The sequence below is a fragment of the Silene latifolia genome, chromosome 3, assembly GCF_048544455.1.
Source record: "Silene latifolia isolate original U9 population chromosome 3, ASM4854445v1, whole genome shotgun sequence".
Lineage (NCBI taxonomy): Eukaryota > Viridiplantae > Streptophyta > Magnoliopsida > Caryophyllales > Caryophyllaceae > Silene > Silene latifolia.
In genome coordinates this window covers 21,468,625-21,488,176 of record NC_133528.1, presented here as the reverse complement: position 1 = coordinate 21,488,176, position 19,552 = coordinate 21,468,625, and the positions used below count along the sequence as shown (strand labels likewise).

At 34.6% G+C, this 19,552-nt stretch overlaps 1 protein-coding gene across 1 annotated transcript; it reads left to right on the top strand.

The window, feature by feature from the left end:
- The first annotated feature begins 3,440 nt into the window (after positions 1-3,440).
- Positions 3,441-4,784, top strand: LOC141648814 (uncharacterized). Its single transcript, XM_074457529.1, has one exon. It carries the CDS (start codon positions 3,441-3,443, stop codon positions 4,782-4,784), a length of 1,344 nt encoding a protein of 447 aa, XP_074313630.1.
- The last annotated feature ends 14,768 nt before the right edge of the window (positions 4,785-19,552 follow it).

The following is a 19,552-nucleotide window of genomic DNA, read 5'->3' as shown; positions in this document are numbered from 1 at the left end:
ACATTTCATTCGTTGTTCAACACCTGAGCCAGTTTATGTCTTCTCCCAGAGATTCTCATTGGACTGCAGCTTTACACGTGCTGAGCTATCTATCCAAAGATACTGGTCAGGGCATTTTACTTAATAATACACCACACTTTATTCTTCAAGCTTTTTGTGATGCAGACTGGGTTGCTTGTTCCCATACTCGACGCTCTGTTAGTGGTTTCATAGTTCTCTTGGGTGGGAGTTTGATTTCCTGGAAATCAAAGAAACAACATACTGTCTCCTTGTCCTCAGCAGAGGCAGAGTACAAATCTTTGCGCCGATTAACAGCAGAATTGGCATGGTTGACAAGACTTCTCAGTGAGCTATGTGTTCCTGATGTTACTCCCGTTCCCATCAAGTGTGACAGTCAAGCTGCCATTCATAAAGCTCACAATCCAGTATTTCACGAGAGAACCAAACATATAGACTTAGACTGCCATTTCATTCGAGAAAAAATGTTGGCTGGCTTAATAAGTCTTTCTTATGTTCCTTCTAAATCTCAACCTACTGATATACTCACCAAGTCCTTGCTTGGGTACCAACATCATGAACTTCTTAGCAAGCTTAGTGTGTCTTCTACACCCTGAAGCTTGAAGGGGGGGGGGGGGGGGGGGTGTGGTTGGAATTATAGAAAATAAACCTCCTTGATTTTAACTCAATGTAAAGTTTGTTAGGCATTTAGAAGTTTGTTACACTCTTTGTATATAAATACATGAGACCCCTTGTAAATTAAATTAATTCATTCATTCAATATAATACGCCCTTATTTACTTTTGCTTCTTTCTCTGGAATTCTCCAGAATTCTCTACAACTCTCTATTCAAGCTTCATACATACAACAATGGTGATCTCAATTTCTTACTCATCTTCATCAAACTTTCAGCTAAAAGACAAGCTATTTTATTTGGGTATTATTCTGAAGACACTTGTTAATTGTGTGGTACAGGCGTACAGTTACTGAAACTCATGTGCATCTTTTCCAGCAGTGCATGTACACAAAGAGACTAATTGGGAAGTAAGCATGATTCTTAACATTAGGTTACCTCCAGCAAATGTGTTATGCTGGATTCAGGCTACGCCTTGGTCCAAAGTAAAAAAAGGTGATAGATGCAAGGATTCAAGCCATGCTTTATATCATTTGGCAGCAGAGAAATCAAACTCGAATTGAAGGAGCTATTACATATCCTGATAGAGTAAGCTCGGGAAATTAGTAGGCTGATGAAAACTCTACATTAGAATACACGTTCGTTAACTTAATCCTTGTATGTGGCTTCAACCCTTATTTATATTATGTTGCTGCTTTAGTAGTGTAGTCGAGTAAGTGATCATATAAATTTATTTTGGTAGGCACGCGACTTTAAGCCCGTCACTTTTCCTCATTTCCTTCTTCTTCATCTCCATCTTTCTCGCCAAATATTTGTTCTAATAAATATAGTTCTACATCTCAGTTAATGTATTATACAACTGGTTGTATATACAACTTATTTAATATAATTGAGCTTTATTATAAAGTTATCGAGCTATACTAACAAAATTATCGAAGTATGATACAAAGTTACAGCAAGTCTCCCTTGTGACGAGTATATCCGTCACAAGTTTGCGACGGGTCACATACTACCCACATGGGTAGATAAGACAAAAGAGAATGCTAATCCCTAGACAATTTGCTTTTGTCTTATCTCACCATGTGGGTTGTATTTGGCCCGTCGCAAGCTTGCGACGGATATGTCTGTCACAAATGAGAATTTGTGACAAAGTTGTTGAGCTTAACAGAATAATTATTAAGCTCAATAACTTTGTAAAATAGCTCAATAACTTGTAAAATAGGTCAACAACTTTGTGTAAGAGCTCAACAACTTTGAGGGGTTGTACAATGCTACTATAGAACTGGTTGTAGAATACTCCCTCCATACCACACTAATGGTAACATTGACTTTTTCACACTTGTCGAGGCACGTTTTGCAACGTAAATATCTTTAATTACACGTGTTGTTAAAAATTAAAAAAATTTGATATTCTTATAGCATTTATGACGATAAGTCAAACAAGATCTCACATGACTATATTTTGTCTTATAGATTAAGAATAATATCGAAGATTCTTTACGACCATGAATAGTGCCAAGATTCTCAATGTTACCATTGGTGTGCTATGAAGGGAGTAGTATTTGTGACCCAAAGATTAGTGCTATTTATAAAATTTTAAGATGGTTAATACGAGTCTTCATTTTCATAACTATAAAATGATCATCAATCTAGCTTGAAGATACACCCTCCATTCAACTCCAAATGGTATGTTTCTCTTTTGCGCACTATTCACAAGTAGGAAAAATCTTCACATTTTCTGCCAATATATAAGATAAAATATATTTATGTGAGATCTTGTTTTATTCGTCGTTAGGAGTACATTAAAAATATCAAACTTGTATAATTTTTACAAATGTGTAACTAAAGATATTTACGATTTAAATCATGCGTTGACAAACGTGAAAAAACAAAAATACCATTTGGAATTGAACGAAGGGAGTATAATTTAATGTATGATATTTAACTTAATTATGTATGGTATATAACTAATTAATTTAACAATAATAAACGTGAAACGGTCTCACAAATGTGAGACAGTCCTATTATATAAAATTGTCTGTCTCATTGAAGACGGACACTATCCGTCACAGGCTGAAGACGGATAGTGACCCTCTCACAAAATGCATGTGGGAGGGCAAGTGGAGGTATCCATTTCCCCACCACTTGTACTATCCACTTACATTTTGTGAGAGGGACACTATCCGTCTTTAGCTTGTGACGAATATTGTGCGTCTTCAATGAGGATTTGTGTATCTAAAAAGACAACTCGTTTATTAGCATTAAATGAATAATTTTTTTTATTTATTAAAAGTAGATTGTCTCATGTTGTAAAATCGTCTTTTTTTATAAATTATGTTAATTTTAATTAATAAGTTGTTAATAATCCTAACTTAAATAATTAAATACTTCCTCCATTTTTATTTGATGTTCACATTTGCAAATGACTCAACAACCAAGGAGAGGTGATTAGCATGAATAATTAGGCAAAAAGCAGATTTGTAAACAAGTGGGGTAAGAATTAAACAAAATCACTAATTTGCATTGGAAGTAGGAAATTGATAAAAAAAATCTGGAAATGAAGTACACACAGTACTCTTCCCGGTTTTTTACAAAAAAGGGGGGAAAAATTTCACATGAAATTTTAAAGTTCCCACCAAATTACATCCCATCACTAAAATTATAGGTTACAAATAGGCAAAAAGCTTACACTAATCTGATTGCCATTACATTTCTCAAAACACAAACCAAATTACACCCCAAATATTTTACAAGTCTCAAAAACAGTAAACCAACAACTGAAATTACACACTTCAAAACTACTTTTACAATGAAAAAACCAAATTTGACAGACGATGAGAGGCATAGAATCGTGTGTCTTCTGTTTGAGAGCTGCAAAAACAATAAACCAGAACATGGTAAGATGAATGAAGTTTCTGCCATGTTCAATGTGTCAAGAAGATGTATTCACAAAATCTGGACAGCAGCTAAAAACCAGAGGCAGGGGCATGTGCCTATTAATGTGAGGAGTAAAATAAAAGGAAAGAAGGGAAAAGAAAGAATACCTTGTCCAATTCAGGCTATCATGGCACTTGATGTCGAAAAGAGAACAACACTGAAGAGACTAGGCAAGGCAATAGGACATGCCCCATCAACATGTCATAGATGGGTAAAAGAAGGTCTTATAAAGTCTCATACAAATTCAATACATCCAGCATTGAGTAATGACCATAAAATCACCAGGTTGCATTTTGTCATTGGTAAATTAGTGTTTGATAGGATATCGAGGTGTGTCATGTTCAAGGATATGAGCCATATCATTCATATTGATGAAAAGTGGTTTTATATGACCAATCCAAAGTGTCGATACTACATTGGCAGCAATGAAGCTCTTCCTTACAGAAGTTGTAAAAGCAAGAGGTACATCACAAAGATAATGTTCTTAGCTGCTGTTTCCAGGCCAACATACAAAGAGAATGGAGAAGTTTTGTTTGATGGGAAGCCGGGTATATGGCCCTTTACTTACCAAGAACCAGCAAAAAGAAAGAGCAAGAATAGGGCAGCTGGAACAATAGTAACAAAACCAATTGAATCTATCACAAAGAAGGTGACAAAAGAAGCTTTAATCAACTTAGTGATACCAGCCATTAAACAAAAATGGCCAGCATCTGCATCAAAGGATATAAGCATACAACAAGATAATGCCAAGCCTCATATAAGTGGGAAAGATAAAGAATTCAAAGAAGCAGCCACTTCAGATGGTTTCAACATCATTTTAGAACAACAACCAGCAAACTCTTCAGATTTAAACATATTGGATTTAGGTTTCTTTAGATCCATTCAATCTTTACAAGATGAAAATCCAGCTAAGACAGTTGAAGAATTAGTGAATAATGTGACTCAAGCATATAAAGATGAAACTTTTGAAACTTTAGATAATGTTTGGCTAAGCTTGCAAGCTTGTATGGTTGAAATAATGCAAAAAAGGGGGCACAATAACTACCCACTACCACACTTGGCAAAAGCTGCACAAAGGAGGCAAGGGACACTTCCAAGAGATTTGCAAGTAAATGAAGATTTAGTGAAGGAATGCATTCAATTCTTAATTACATGTGGTATGATTTGTGAATTGGATCAACTCATGTTAGACCTAGGTATCCAAGCCCCCTTTTGAACAACCAAGAAGGTTGTTTGTTTGACAAACTATCATCAAGGCTGATTTTGACATGATAGTTTGCCAAAATCAAACATCACAAAGTGAAGGTTGTTTTATTTTATTTAGTTTAAGAAATTTGTAAGACTCCATTTTGTAAGACTCCATTTTGTGTTGTGAAGTATGTATGCAATGAACTTGGAAATGGAAAAAAATGTCACTGAACTTTACTCTCAGCATCACAGCAGCAAATGCAAAACTAAATGCAAATAAATCAAACATCAGAATCTAAATGAATGCAAGAAGGTTACTCTCAGCAAGCACATTTTCCTCATTGAGTAACTTGATCACATATAGGTGCCTCATCAAGAGAATACATGGAAACTCAGAAAATGCAAAAAGAGTGTCTCAACATGATAAGACCCTTGGTGGCATCAAATATGGATCAATAACCATATACACCTATGAACAAGGGCACTTTAACATGGGATACATGGAGCACTCTGTTTAGGAGTATATGTGTATTGTCCTTATAAGTAAGGCAACAACAATATTTAACCTCTCAGTCAAGTAAAGACCTTCACTGAGGTTAAATATGACAGCAGCAAAGGCAAGTAAAACATGACATTTTATGTTTAGTGATGACAAAGAAGGTTACTCTCAACAAGAAATTGTGCCTCATGGAGTAACATGACTACATATAAGTGCCTCATCAGGAGGAAACAAAACATGGAAACTTAACTAAATTAGAGAGTATCTCAACATGAAATTCCCCTTGGTGGCAACAAATATAGGGCAGTAACCTTAAAAGTTCAACAAGACATACACAAATGTCATGTTTAAAGCCAAATGCAGCAACGAGGGCACAAAGTAGGAAAATGGGAACATCATAGAGAATTAGGAGTAATAATAACCAAAACAGACAGAATATCCTGCATCAAAAAATCCAGCATCACCAACAGATAACCAAATACCCAACAAACTCCATAACACAGCCAGAACACATCCCACATATACTGCAGTAACGAGGGCACACAGTAGGAAAATGGGAACATCATAGAAATTTAGAAGTAACAATAACCAAAATAGACAGAATATCCTGCATCAGAAAATCCAGCATCACCAACAGATAACCAAATACCCAACAAACTCCATAACACAGCCATAACCAAATACCCAACAAAATCCGTAAATGGACATCAATTAAAAAAAAGAGTTTAAGAGATAAACCTCCTTAAGCACAGTTACTTGTTTTTCCCCAAGTATTTATCACAAAATTTCTTGAATTTCTTTGATGTTGGTGACAAATCAACATCATCAACGGCTTCCTTTGGGACAAATTCATCTTTACGTTCAAAATAAAAAGACAAAATCATCAGATATCGATTTTACAAGTACCAGTTTTAGATTTTACCTTTATTTTACAAATTCCTCTGAAATTTTACAAGTACAAACAACAACACAAATTTAAAAGACGAGTTTTAGATTTTACCTTTATTTTCAGCCTCTTTTTTTCTCTCCCGTTCTATGGCTCTCGAACAAAAAGCATTGAACTTTTTAGTACGTGGTGACAAAGACCCAGATCTACCTTCATCAACATGAATACCAACTTTCTCGTTGTAAGCAGGGACATCGTCAATAACAGAATCAGGAACAATGGTGTTTGACTCAGCACAAAACGCAGAAGTAGCCTCGGTATTATCGTCAACATCAGAGTCAAGAAGTGAACCATAACCGGAGTAGGTATCAGGTGCAACATGCCCAACACCGGGTATAAATAATAGATGATCAAGAGATTCATGGTAAGAGGGAGAAAGTGGTTGGTGTTTTGATGGATTATTTGACATAATCGCAAAAATGATCGAAGAAATATTAATTTTATGATGGATTTTATGATGAAAAATGAAGATTATAGGATGGGAGGCATTAAATGAAGGAGATGAAAGGTTAGATCTAGAGAGTGTAGAGAGAAGGAGGAGAATGCAAACGGCGGAAGAGAGTAACAATGCCTAGGGTTTTTAGTGGAATAATCTAGAAAGGGGGAGACAGATGTAGTTAATGAAGAGAAGTGGAGGAGTTATGAGGGTATTGGTCAGAAATTTTGGTGGGAAAAAAAAAATGGAGGGAGTCATTAAGATAAATAGGTTAGAGTGTAAGTAAAAATTAGATGGGCTAATTTAGGGTATTTAGTGTAAATAGGTTTTTGACCCGTGAAATTCACGGGTTTATCTGTTTTAATTTTGATATTTTTATCGTATTGTTAATATTTGTTCGAGCAATTAGTTGTTGATCCATTTAAAAATATACATCTTGAAATACATAGAAATTAGTTAGTTAATACCTTATTTCTTTGACAACTTTGGTTTATTTTTTTAAATCGAATCTTGCAAGTGACAATGTGGTAGCTACTAATTTTAAGAAACTTGACAACGGAGTAATGACAAAGACGACCCAATATTATACGTGTGCTTTACTCCGCAATATAATAAAGTGATTTTTTAAAATATTAAAAGTTGAAACCATCCGTATATAATAAATTCCGTAAGGAAAAATCTTCAATGACGCGTTATAAGATAGTAAACTCAATACCTCAGTATAATTATCTCCAAATTATTTCCAAACCTCTCCATCAATCCTCCCATAGAAATATCTTTGAAGTCTTATCACCACGTGCATACTTCAAATATTATTTACATCCGAAAAACATTTATTATATCGATAGAAAAATATTAGATACGATTCAACGGTATGGTCAGTATCTACTCCATGTATTACGAATTAAATTTTCATTTCAATTGCTCAATAATCTAAACAACTATATTCCCTAAATTCGAATTCCAAAAGATTCATAAAAATTTTTAAGTTCGTTATTACTATTTCAAGAATTTGATCCATCTCTTGTTATAATTATGTCCACGATCCTATATAAAAATAAAAAAAGTATTAAAGACTATAAAATAATCTATTCCGGTTTTGAAAAAAAAAACACATAGACTTAAAAATATACGGATTAGAATTTAGAAACCATATTATTTAATATTTATCTAAAGGTTCACTTTCGCTTCCTTTTAGTACACTTCCTTTTAGTACATGCCTTGATAATAGTTCATATGAAGTGAAAAAGAAAAATATATGTTAGAGATGATTATACTCATGAATACAGAAATACAAATTCAAGTAGGTTGATCGGGAAAGCATAATAGTAAAATTACACAACAATATACGCTTAATAACAAATTTAAAGAAATATTATAAGATCTCCATTTTGAGATCAACAATCATCTTATAATGGTTAAAAAAGCATAAACCACTTAAAAAAGTAAAGTAAATTTTATAGAAAAACAATCAAAATGTGTGAGTTGGAGAAAAGTTAAATTGGAAGAGGAAATGACATAATTAAAATGATTAATTATTGTCATGATGGTTCAAAAAGTAAATTGTGAAATTTTGAAGATTTTTCATTCAATTATTTGTAGTTATTTATTTACCATTAATTATGAGAGTAGTTTTTTTTTTTTTTTTTTTTTTAGGAAATTATGAGAGTAAGTTTATGTATTATTCCTGTTTTGACAAAAAAAAACACATAAACTTAAAAAAATACGAAGTAGAATTTAGAAATCATACTATTTAATATTTACCCGAAGGTTCACTTTCGCTTCCTTTTATTACATGCCTTGATAATAATTCATATAAAATGAAAAAGAAAAATATATGTTAGAGATGATTATACTCATGAATACAAAAATACAAATTCAAATAGGTTGATAAGGAAAGTATAATAGTAAAATTACACCACAATATACATTTAATTTAATAACAAATTAAAAGAAATATTATAAGACTTCTATTTTGAGATCAACAATCATTCATTATTTATCAGTTTCTACCTTACGTTTTTACCTTTAATTTTACCTCAGTTTCGTGCTTTTTGTATTTCTTCCCTCTTCAGATTACCCACGTGATGGTTTGCTTTATCTGCATTCACATACGTTTCATGGTGCTTTAAAGTTATATAAAAAATACATTGACCAAAAGATAAAACATCAATCTAGCAATAACTTGGCAAACGAATCAAAACATTGTCACATGTAAGTCACTTAAATTAAACCAACTGGAAAACGTGAATTCAAATATAAAGCAAACGATTCATAAAATCAACAACATAACAAATTAAAATATACTTTATTGGACACAACAACAACAACAACAACAACAACAACAACAACAACAACAACAACAAAAACAATACTCAACAATAACAACAACAACAACAACAACAATACTCAACAATAATACTCAATATAATCAAATAAATAAATTAAACCATAAAATACAATCCACAAATTAGAAACTCATGACAAATGGCATATTTTAAATAAATAAAGTGAATAGAAACTATTATAGGTATTGTAGGTTTTATAGTCATTACACAACCATAAATTCTCATATTTTAATTTAATTTTTAATTTATTTTGTGGTATTATTAAATTAGATAATTGATTGCCGAGAACATCAAGAGATGAATTAAATAGGACAAAATGTTAATAAAAATTATGGGTGTTGAGTAATATAAGGAGTTTTAATAAAATTATTAACATATTATATTAAAATAATTAATTTAATAGGAAAAACTTTTAATTAATTTGGTGTGTGTTAATTATTATGAAGAGTTTTAATAAATTTATTACCATGTTTAATTAAAAAAAATTAAATAGGAAAATGTTAATAATAGTGGGTGTTCAGTAATATGAAGAGGTTTAATTAATTTATTAACAGGTTTTATTATAAAAATTTTAAAAACACTGAATTAAATAGGAATATGTTCATAATGGTGAGTGTTTAGTAATATAAAGAGGTTTAACTAATTCCTTAACATGTTTTATTACAAAAATTTTAATTTTAATTATAAATTATGAAATTTATTAACATGTTTTTTTACAAAAATTTCGGTTAAAATTTCAATTAAAATGTCAATATTAATTATAAATTATGAAATTTGTTGTAAATTTGTAAGGGTTATATAAATTTTGGAAGACAATATATTTAATATATAAAATTAATTTAAGAATTTTGATAATACACTTTCATATTATAGATATAAGTGAATTAAATTAATTTATAGATAAATGATTTAAATTAATGTCATGTAATAATAAATTGATAATCCATGTCACATTATTAACATATTATATTAAAAAAATTAATTAAAAATAAAAAACTTTTAATTAATTTGGTGTGTGTTAAATATTATGAAGAGTTTTAATCAATTTATTACCATGTTTAATTAAAAAAAAACAATTAAATAGAAAAATGTTAATAATGGTGGGTGTTCAGTTATATGAAGAGGTTTAATTAATTTATTAACTGGTTTTATTACAAAACATTTAAAAATAATGAATTAAATAGGAATATATTAATAATGGCGAGTATTTAGTAATATGAAGAGGTTTAATTAATTCCTTAACATGTTTTATTACAAAAATTTCAATTAAAATTTCAATTTTATTTATAAATTATGAAATTTATTAACATGTTTTATTACAAAAATTTCAATTAAAATGTCAATATTAATTATAAATATGAAATATGATGTAAATTTGTAAGGGTTATATAAATTTTGGAAAACAATATATTTAATATATAAAATTAATTTAAGAAGAATGATAATATCCTTTCATATTATAGATATAAGTGAATTAAATTAATTTATAGATAAATAATTTAAATTAATGTCATGTAATAATAAATTGATAGATAATCCATGTCACATTTATTTGGGCATGTCACATTAAAAATATGCAACATGACATTTAAATATGCCACGTCACATTAAATTTTAATCTAGGTGGCTTTTTGGATCCTACGTGGCTTTGTCTAGGTGGCGTTTATTTGTCATTTTAGGTTAGCTTTTTAATTATATTTTATAGATTATATGTTGCAAAATAATACAAATACAAAATAAGAGACCATGTTTAAGTTTTCCATCTTTAATGATGCAATAAAGTAAGTCCGCATCTACGCATGAGTAATCCGCTTCCCGTTATGGCGGCATGCATTTTTGTTCGACATTTGTTACATACATCTCCACTCCTCGCCTCCTAAAATACAATTTTCAAATGTCATATTAATTGATATATTACTAAGACAAACTTATTGCGAAACCATATAATATATGGCATAACAATGATAATGATTCCGAGCTGTTAATGAGATGATAACAATGATAAACAAACGTAATATTCATTAATAACCCGTAAACTTCACCGGAAGTGACAATTACATGTCTCAAAGTAAAAAAATGTATTACATGTCGGTGGTATAGGGAATCCAAGAGTATTACTATCATGCAAACTGTGGAAATCCATCTGTACCAAAGCTCCATCGTAGTCTGTTAGGCGTCTCCTCCAATAGCCCAATGATCGGTTACAAGTTTTTTAAGCAAAAAATGCTATAGTGAAGTCAAATCAACTTAGTTAGCCTCATAAAATTTGGATGGAGGGAGTATATTACAAAGTCAATTAAGATTTGGAAACTATAAGCTGGGGCAAAATTGCAAGGCTAGATATTTTAATTACCTACTCCATATTATTGTCGTAGTAAATGGACGATGGTGCATGCCTGCATGGATACAGTAAGAGAAGGTAGGAGTAGAAATTAGTTACATTACCATCTACCATATCCATTTGCTGAATTTTTGAAAAATAGGAAGAAGTAAAAAACGGAGTATTAGTTACTTGATCTCTTCTGACGATCTATGCAATTATTCACCAACAACAATTCAAAAGTAATCACTACTAAGCATTTACAAATAAGAGTAAAGAGGGAAACACACCAAGCAATTTGGGCAATGTTTTCGGAATTTCGGCCAGTCAAGTAGCAATGGAAACATGTGTTCATCTGCCCCCTTTTAAATCACTTATGACGCTTAATAGCAATTGAATTTGAACAGTCATAAACAGTCAACAAAATGAAGTGATGTTAATGATATTGGGTGTAATAAAAAGGAGCAATGAATGAGGGAATGAATGGTGGAGTTTATAATTAACTATAGCAATTAATTAAAGCATATGGAAAGTCTAACAATTAACTATCTTATTATTTTCACTTCTGCCTCTTCATCTCTCCTTACTCCTTAGCCTAAGAAGAGCAGCGTATAAGCATATTATCAAATGTTGCGTTGAAGGATTTCTAGAGTGCCATGTGTCATGTAAAAGAAATGTTCAAACTTGCCTTTTAATAGTATTGTATAGAAGTTATAAAATTGATAAAAGTTTATGTGTTGACATTTTTATTGCAAACGTGTCATTTGCTTTGCAAATGTGGCATAGTAATTATCTGACGTGGCTTTTTACAATCACACGTGGCTTTGTTGACGTGGACTTTATGAGCCATTTTAGTTTAGGCTTTTAATAGTATTTTATAGATATGTAATGGGCATAAGGACCATTTGGTAATTTTTTAGGCCCAAAAAAAGAAATAAAGCAAATGGGAACATTATAATGGAATGGACCAAAAAGGAAAATGGGAACATCAAAGGAGAATGGAGGAAGTATAAGTTAACTTAAAGTTTTTAAACTTTTTTGAACTAAAGTTATAGGATCTAAACTTTTTTGAATTGAATTTAATTTTGCTAAATTTTTCTAAACTTATAAAGTCCGAACTGAAACTTAACTTAATTTATTAAATTTTTCTAAACTGATGATTTTAATAACAAAGCGTCTTGCTTGTGACGGGCTAATCCCGTCACAAGCTTGTGACCTCTCACAAAAAGGGAGAGGGGACAAGGTGGGGCATCCCCATGTGCTTCCCACTCACCTCTGAATGGGCATTTTGTAAGAGAAAATGGTATCCGTCACAAGCTTGTGACGGATATTACCCGTTTTCAATGAGATTTTGTGTTTTAATAAATCCTTAAAAGAGGGCTTATGGAGTTTCAAGCCGACCAAGAAAGGAGTCAGACTCATGGCAACTTGCACAAATTAAGGTTGCTATTAGGGATGTCAATGGGGCGGGGTGGGTGCGGAGGAGGGGTAACCCGTACCCGCCCCGTGAGTCTATAATGCGTACCCACACCCGCCCCGCGACCCGCGGCGGGTTGAACTTTTAAAATCCGTCCCCGCCTCGCGGGGACCCGTTGACCCGCCAAATTACCTATCTCCTCATAAACAATTTTTAAAAATATAAATCTAAAATCTAAAACATATTAGTCGAGTAGTCGTACTACTTATACAAATAAGTTTTCGCAAAATATACATTCAATTAACTAGTACACAAGTTTTTCAAACCATGAAAGAGTTTTACAAACAATGAAAGTATGAAACGCATGTCCAAAGTAAACAAAGCTGCTTGATCAAATTAACAGAGCTTCACTCATTGTTCCCTCAAATCATCTAAAGCTCCGTTAGCATTCTTACCAAGTATCATTGGTTTGGGCTTTTTATCCTCTTGTTATAATTTTCTTTTATTATTATAGTATAATTACTACTACTTATTATAGGTGGGTTGGTGATTTGGAGATGAGTGAGGCGGGTATAAGCGGAGCGGGGACATGTGGAGCGGGGCGGGCGGGGTGGGTGTGGGGCGGGGTGGGTATGGGGCGGGTTTCATGTGATACCCATCCCCGCCCCACGACCCGCGACGAATGATACTTTTGAAACCCATCCCCGCCCCATGACCCGTCAAATCATTACCCGCGCCCGCTCCAAGTGGGGCGGGTGCGGGGCGAGACCCGCCAAAACCCGCCCCACTGACATCCCTAGTTGCTATCAACCACTTTAAGTCATAATAAAGTGTGCTTTCTTGAATGATTGGGCCCAGCTAGTCCAAAGTTAAGTGTATGTAACAACATTTTAATTACGGAAAATGCACGCGGTGCCCTTGAACTTTGATGTTTTGCCCGAAATATCCAATTTTTTTATCCGGAAAACTTTGAGAGGCTATAACTCTTGTTTACGAGCCCAGAAAGTGACGATTTTTTTTTCAAATTGATTATCTTTTCGAGAACTACGACTTGAAAAAAAAAATTGTCGCGTTTGGAATTCGTGACAAAGAGAAATGGTCACTCAAAGTTTGTTCGGTAAATAAAACTTTGACGTACAAAAAATCCTAGCTACGGGATCCAAATACGACAATTTTTGTTTTCAAATCGTAGTTCTCGAAAAGATAATTGATTTGAAAAAAAAAATTATCACTTTCTGAACTCGTAGACACGGGTTATAGCCTCTTTAAATTTTCCGGAACAAAAAATTGGGTATTTCGGGCAAAAATCGAAAGTTCAAGGGCACCGCATGCATTTTCCCTTTTAATTATTCTTATATTTCACCAAAAAAAAAAAACATTTTAATCTTCCGTCCTCTCAAAGACGTCGTGCGTGCACACGAATTTCGTTTTGTATATAAGAGTAAATTTAATGGTTTAACTTAATGATAACTATACAAGAAATTGTAAGCTACGAACATTTTTAATGGACAGTTACTATATATAACTTGCTCTAATAATAATGTTAATGTTGATTTTCTTGATCTTAATGAATTCAAAGCTCATCATATTTATTATCATGTCGAATGACTAAAAATTCATGATTATAACGAGACATAAAAATGACTTAATAAAATAGATCCGATAAAATAACTCAATAAATTAAGCGTTTTATTTTTTTTATTGTGAAATTCCAATCATTCAATACAGTTATCGGGTAGTTCACGAAATAAACTCTTTATTTTGTTAATAACGGGTAAGAGTATAGGACATATCATATATGTCTAGTCACACACTCCATTATTTACAAAAACAGTTGAGACACGAAAATAAACTTAATGATAACATGGTTATCTACTTATCTTTACTATATTTGTTGTTCATTCAAGTTTCTTGCAAGTTATTCTCATGGTGACATAGTTATCTATTTATCTTTACTATCTGTTATTTAGCTCGTAAACAACAAATAATCTGAAATTACGGTAGTTATATCCTTTTTGTGTAATTACATAATGTAGATATCTCATTTCTGCACCTCCCGCAAACAATCCGATGATGATTGGGCCGCATGTTTGGTACACGGAACGATTTATGACAGTTCGTAAGTTTATCATCAAGTGATAGCTCAAACACTCTTGTCTACCTCATACTCGTCATCTACGCGCCGATACGGTCGTTTTGACAGTAATTAGAGTACATTTGGAGTCCGGGTCAAAAACCGTCTTCATTTTCTAATAACCGTTTAAAATGCCGAGTCAGAATATTCTGGAATGTTCCGGATATTTCTATTCCATATTTTCAATCTTTTAATCTCTTTGGCAAATTATATCCCGGAAATATTATATAAAATATTAAGGAAATTGAGATCAAACCGCAAATTCCATAATAAAAACGCGGAAATCTTTCTTCCGCAGAAGGAAACCACTTGGGAAAGGACGCAGCAGGTGTTGCGCCTCTTCCAAGAGACGCAGTGCCTACTGCGCCTCTTCTCCAGTTCCTTTCTGCATATTTTTCATATCTTTTCGAGATTCACTTCCAAAGTTTCTCCGAAACCCTAATTCCTCCGTGTGATTAGTATAAATAGAGACCTTCGGTCTCACAGATTTCTCACGCGAGTGTCCGCCCTTCTCTTCTCCCTTTGCATTCTAGACCACGCTCTTACTTTTTGGCGTCTACGTGTTTGAACTTTCGACCACGTAAGCTCGGATCTTTCTGAGTACCAGCTTCGTTTTGCATGACCGACCAATTTGACCAACTCCACATCAATCAACTTTAATCAATCTTGTGTGTTTTCCTCTTAGAGGGCACTTTCGTCGTACATTCAAGTCGAGCATCACTAAACGTTAACTTAGTTAATCTCGTTTCGTCAAACATGTAAGTCCGAGGGTGTAAATCCCATCTTTTATTATTGTACTTTATTTTTGTAATCATTATTGTAAGGTTTATGTCGAAAACACATTTAAAATCGATTTACAAAACCTTGTTCAAACCTTTTTTACGGATTAACAGGAGACAAACGTCGAGAAAGGACGCAGCAACTGCTGCGCCTCTCCGAAGGGACGCAGCACCTGCTGCGCCTCTTCCTGATGCTGCCGCAGTTCCTGCTTCCTTTCTTCTTCCTTCGTCTTTTGTTCGTCTGTTTGTTTTTGCTTTGCCTTTCAATTGTTCATGTTTCATTAACACGATATTTTTAGTGTAACAATTTTAACATGTAAATCATTAATAATTAATCCATCTTTTAATTCCCGACTTGAATCCCTTATAATTCATATTTGCGGGTTTTCGTCATTAAAATCAATTCGGGTTTTTAGAGGTTCGATTCATCAATATTGAGTCTCTGGAATTCATCGTTTATATATTTGCATATGTTATTTATCGTCATCATCATTAGTTCGTCATTAATAAGTTTGCATATGTTATTTATCGTCATCATCATTAGTTCGTCATTAATAAACCTAATAATCTAATGTATGTTGCATTGCATGCATATAACCTTCAACATATCGAGTATAGACGATTTTCCTTAATTATTAGTAGAGGCCGCTATCGAGGCGGGCGGGATTAGGTGTTCGATCAAAAGAGCTTCCTAATACGTACCCTAACCCCTTACTCCAAATCTCTGTGAACATCCGTGTTCATTGACATCCACGAGAGTCATTCTAGACATAGAATGCTAAGGGTAACGAGTTCTTGGTGTTCATGTCACTACTTTGTGTCTTGACATGGCACGAGGTATTCGAACGGTTTCCAATTTTCCACAATAAATTGGTGGCGACTCCACAAATGCAAAAGCTTGCTCGCTTTTCACTACCGAGCGACCCCCGTGGGCCCGCGTCCACAGTTTGGCGAATCCGCTGGGGATTAATACACTTACGTGTAGCCAAGGGTGAAACTTGAACAAGGTTAGGGAATAGTTTGTACAAGACAGTTGTCGGTTTTCATAATTCGGTCTTCCTAGACCGTTTATTCGGCCTTCCTAAGGCCCAACCCAACCCATTCGACCAATCGTCCCGTCTAGACGGTCCAAATTCTTAGTTGGGCCCAAGGATGGATAGCGATTGACGCCAACCATACCATGGTACTTACTCTTGTTTGTATCAAGGACTTTCACTACTCGAGGGAATGGACTAGGAATCGGCCTTACTCCTGTTTGGTACGAGCCTCTCCACAGACCCCGGGTTTGATTGTTCGGTATGGCAACCCACCCTTTAAGCCAAAACCCTTCTTAAATGCACTCAACATCCAATTATAATGCCTGTTCAAATGCTTGTATTATATGTGATCACCATTTCTAAACAAAACAATGACGAAATTTGTAAAAATCAAAACCTCTTTCAAAATGTGAAATTTTCGAAAATAAGGCCTAATATTAGCGCAAAACCAGTCAAAACTCTGTCCAATTATCGAGTTAAAATTCGGACCTCAAAAGCCCATTTCAAAACCTCACTTCGAGTCCACTCCTACAACTACACTATAGTTGAGTGTAACACCCCGATTTATAAAGGAGACTCTAGCAAGACATTCCCTAATAAACCAGATTGTTACCATCTCGGTTTCCCGAGGTAGTGAATAACAAATTAAACTCCAAGGCAATTTATATAATATTTTAACTTAATTATTACAAATCCTCTTTTCAACTCAAATTACAAGAACTGACATAAATAAAAGTGAAAGTCTTCTAGATGATGATCTAGCTACTAAGTCGTCTGATCCAGTGTCTCACGCCCATCAAGCTCCCGTCCTATCTCTTAAACCTGTCAAGTCTGCTCCCCATAAAACGGTTCATCACAGGTGTTCACGAATACACAGGGTCAACCACGAGGTTGAGTAGGGAAAACAATAAAACAGTAAATATGATATGCATGCTCCTCCGTCACCTCCATCTCCATCTCAACTCATATCTCATATCTCATAACCCGGACAACCCAGCCATACCGATCCCCGGTAGACTATATATATCGACCGTAGCCGATCTGCCAGCTCGCAGCTGAGGACACCAGGGCAAGTCCTGCAGAACCCGCCTGGGCCTTATCACAACATCATCATCACCGCACCACATCACCACAACATCCTCCATCTCCAATGCATATGAATGCTCAAAAGAAATGAATGCAACACAATATATATATATATATATAATGAACTGATAAATTATAAAATCATGCCGGTTACCCGATGTTGTGATATCATACTCAATACGATCAAATCAGTCAATCACCTTCCCGAATATAAATGATCACGTAAATCAACAACCAGGAATCAAGTTAACACAATTCAACAACGACGATAATAGGACAAGTGTATTTCCCTACCTCAAAGCGCCAGCAATTCCAATTAAGCAGTTTAAGCAGTCCAGAAAGTAAAGCAATGAATTTGATTATCGATCCTTCACGAATTCGTCACCTAGAACAATTATAATATTTATAATTATTAACTACTAAATATAGAAATCTCCCAAAATAGAAACTTTCCCGATATAGTAACTTTCCACTTTAACCAGTCCCGACTCAAACTCCATCTCTAATTATTTAAACGACTCGGGGATTAAATTAAATAAATTATTTAATTGACTCGGGAATAAATTAAATAACTAATGTGATAAATAAAAGATTAAACGAATTATACGATTAAGAAATACCCGAATCAAACTTTAAACAACTCCAACATCCCGACTCAAAAACCCGTCTTTAAATATTTTAATGCACTCGGGAATTAATTAATTAATTAAGCATGCGATAACTTAGCGAGTTCTAATGATTAAACAAATGACAAAACCCGTTTCGAAATCAAAACAGCCCGTCATCAACACTACCCCTTCACACGCACCCCCGCACTCCCACGCGCCACCTCACCACCGCGACAACCACCTGACCAAACCCCCACTCTGCCCCAGCCACCAACGGCCACCCCCACTAGGGTCGACTGCCGCCGGCGAGTCAAACCCAGGCCGTCAACTGGCCTGGTTCCCACCGTGCCTCACCCAAACGCCCCATGTTTAGCTCTTACCACCACCGCAACCAACAACTACCCACTGCCCAAACAACCACCATTCTACTCGCCGCCAACCCACGCACACAGACACCACAGCACCACCGTTTCGACCTCCCCCTAGTCCACGGTGGTGCCACCCAAACCTTACCCCTCTAAACTCGCCTGAAAAACCCGTATTATAACCCATTTGACCACCCCTGTCGTTGCCGCCTTTCACAGCCACCATTACCACCCAAAACCACCCTAACCACCACCAAAACACTCGTCCCTTACCACCCATTTCCCTTACCCCGACACCAACCACCCTTATCCCCTCCCTAAGACACGCAACCCCAACCAAAAACCCGACATCAAAACTAAAACAGAGGAGATGGGTTGAATGCTTACCTTTCCTGCCGCCACAACCGCCACTAGGGCCACCCATGAACGTCGACAACCTCCCCTAGATCTTCCCTGCTGCGCCATCAGCAACCACGGCCACTCTCTCTCTCTCTCTCTAGGCGTGAAATCTGATGTTTTGGTGTTGGTGAAGGAGGGAGGCGGCTTGAGGGAGGCGGGATGAGGGAGGCAGTTTAGGGTAGTGTACTATTAGGGTTAGGGTTATTAGGGTTTAGGGTAATTGGGCTGGACATGTTATTGGGCCAGCTCAAATGGGTCGAGGGTAAATTGTTTAGCTCACCTTTCGAATTCCTTATAAACCCGTCTTAATTAACTTAGCTCGATAACTTAACGTAATTCTCGACTAACAATTAACCCGACATAATTAGTAATATAAAATGTATAATAATTAATATATAATAATATCCATTTAATTTATTATA

Excerpts from the sequence above, each read along its gene's own strand:
- LOC141648814 (XM_074457529.1), top strand. The coding sequence starts at position 3,441 with ATGAAAAAACCAAATTTGACAGACGATGAGAGGCATAGAATCGTGTGT.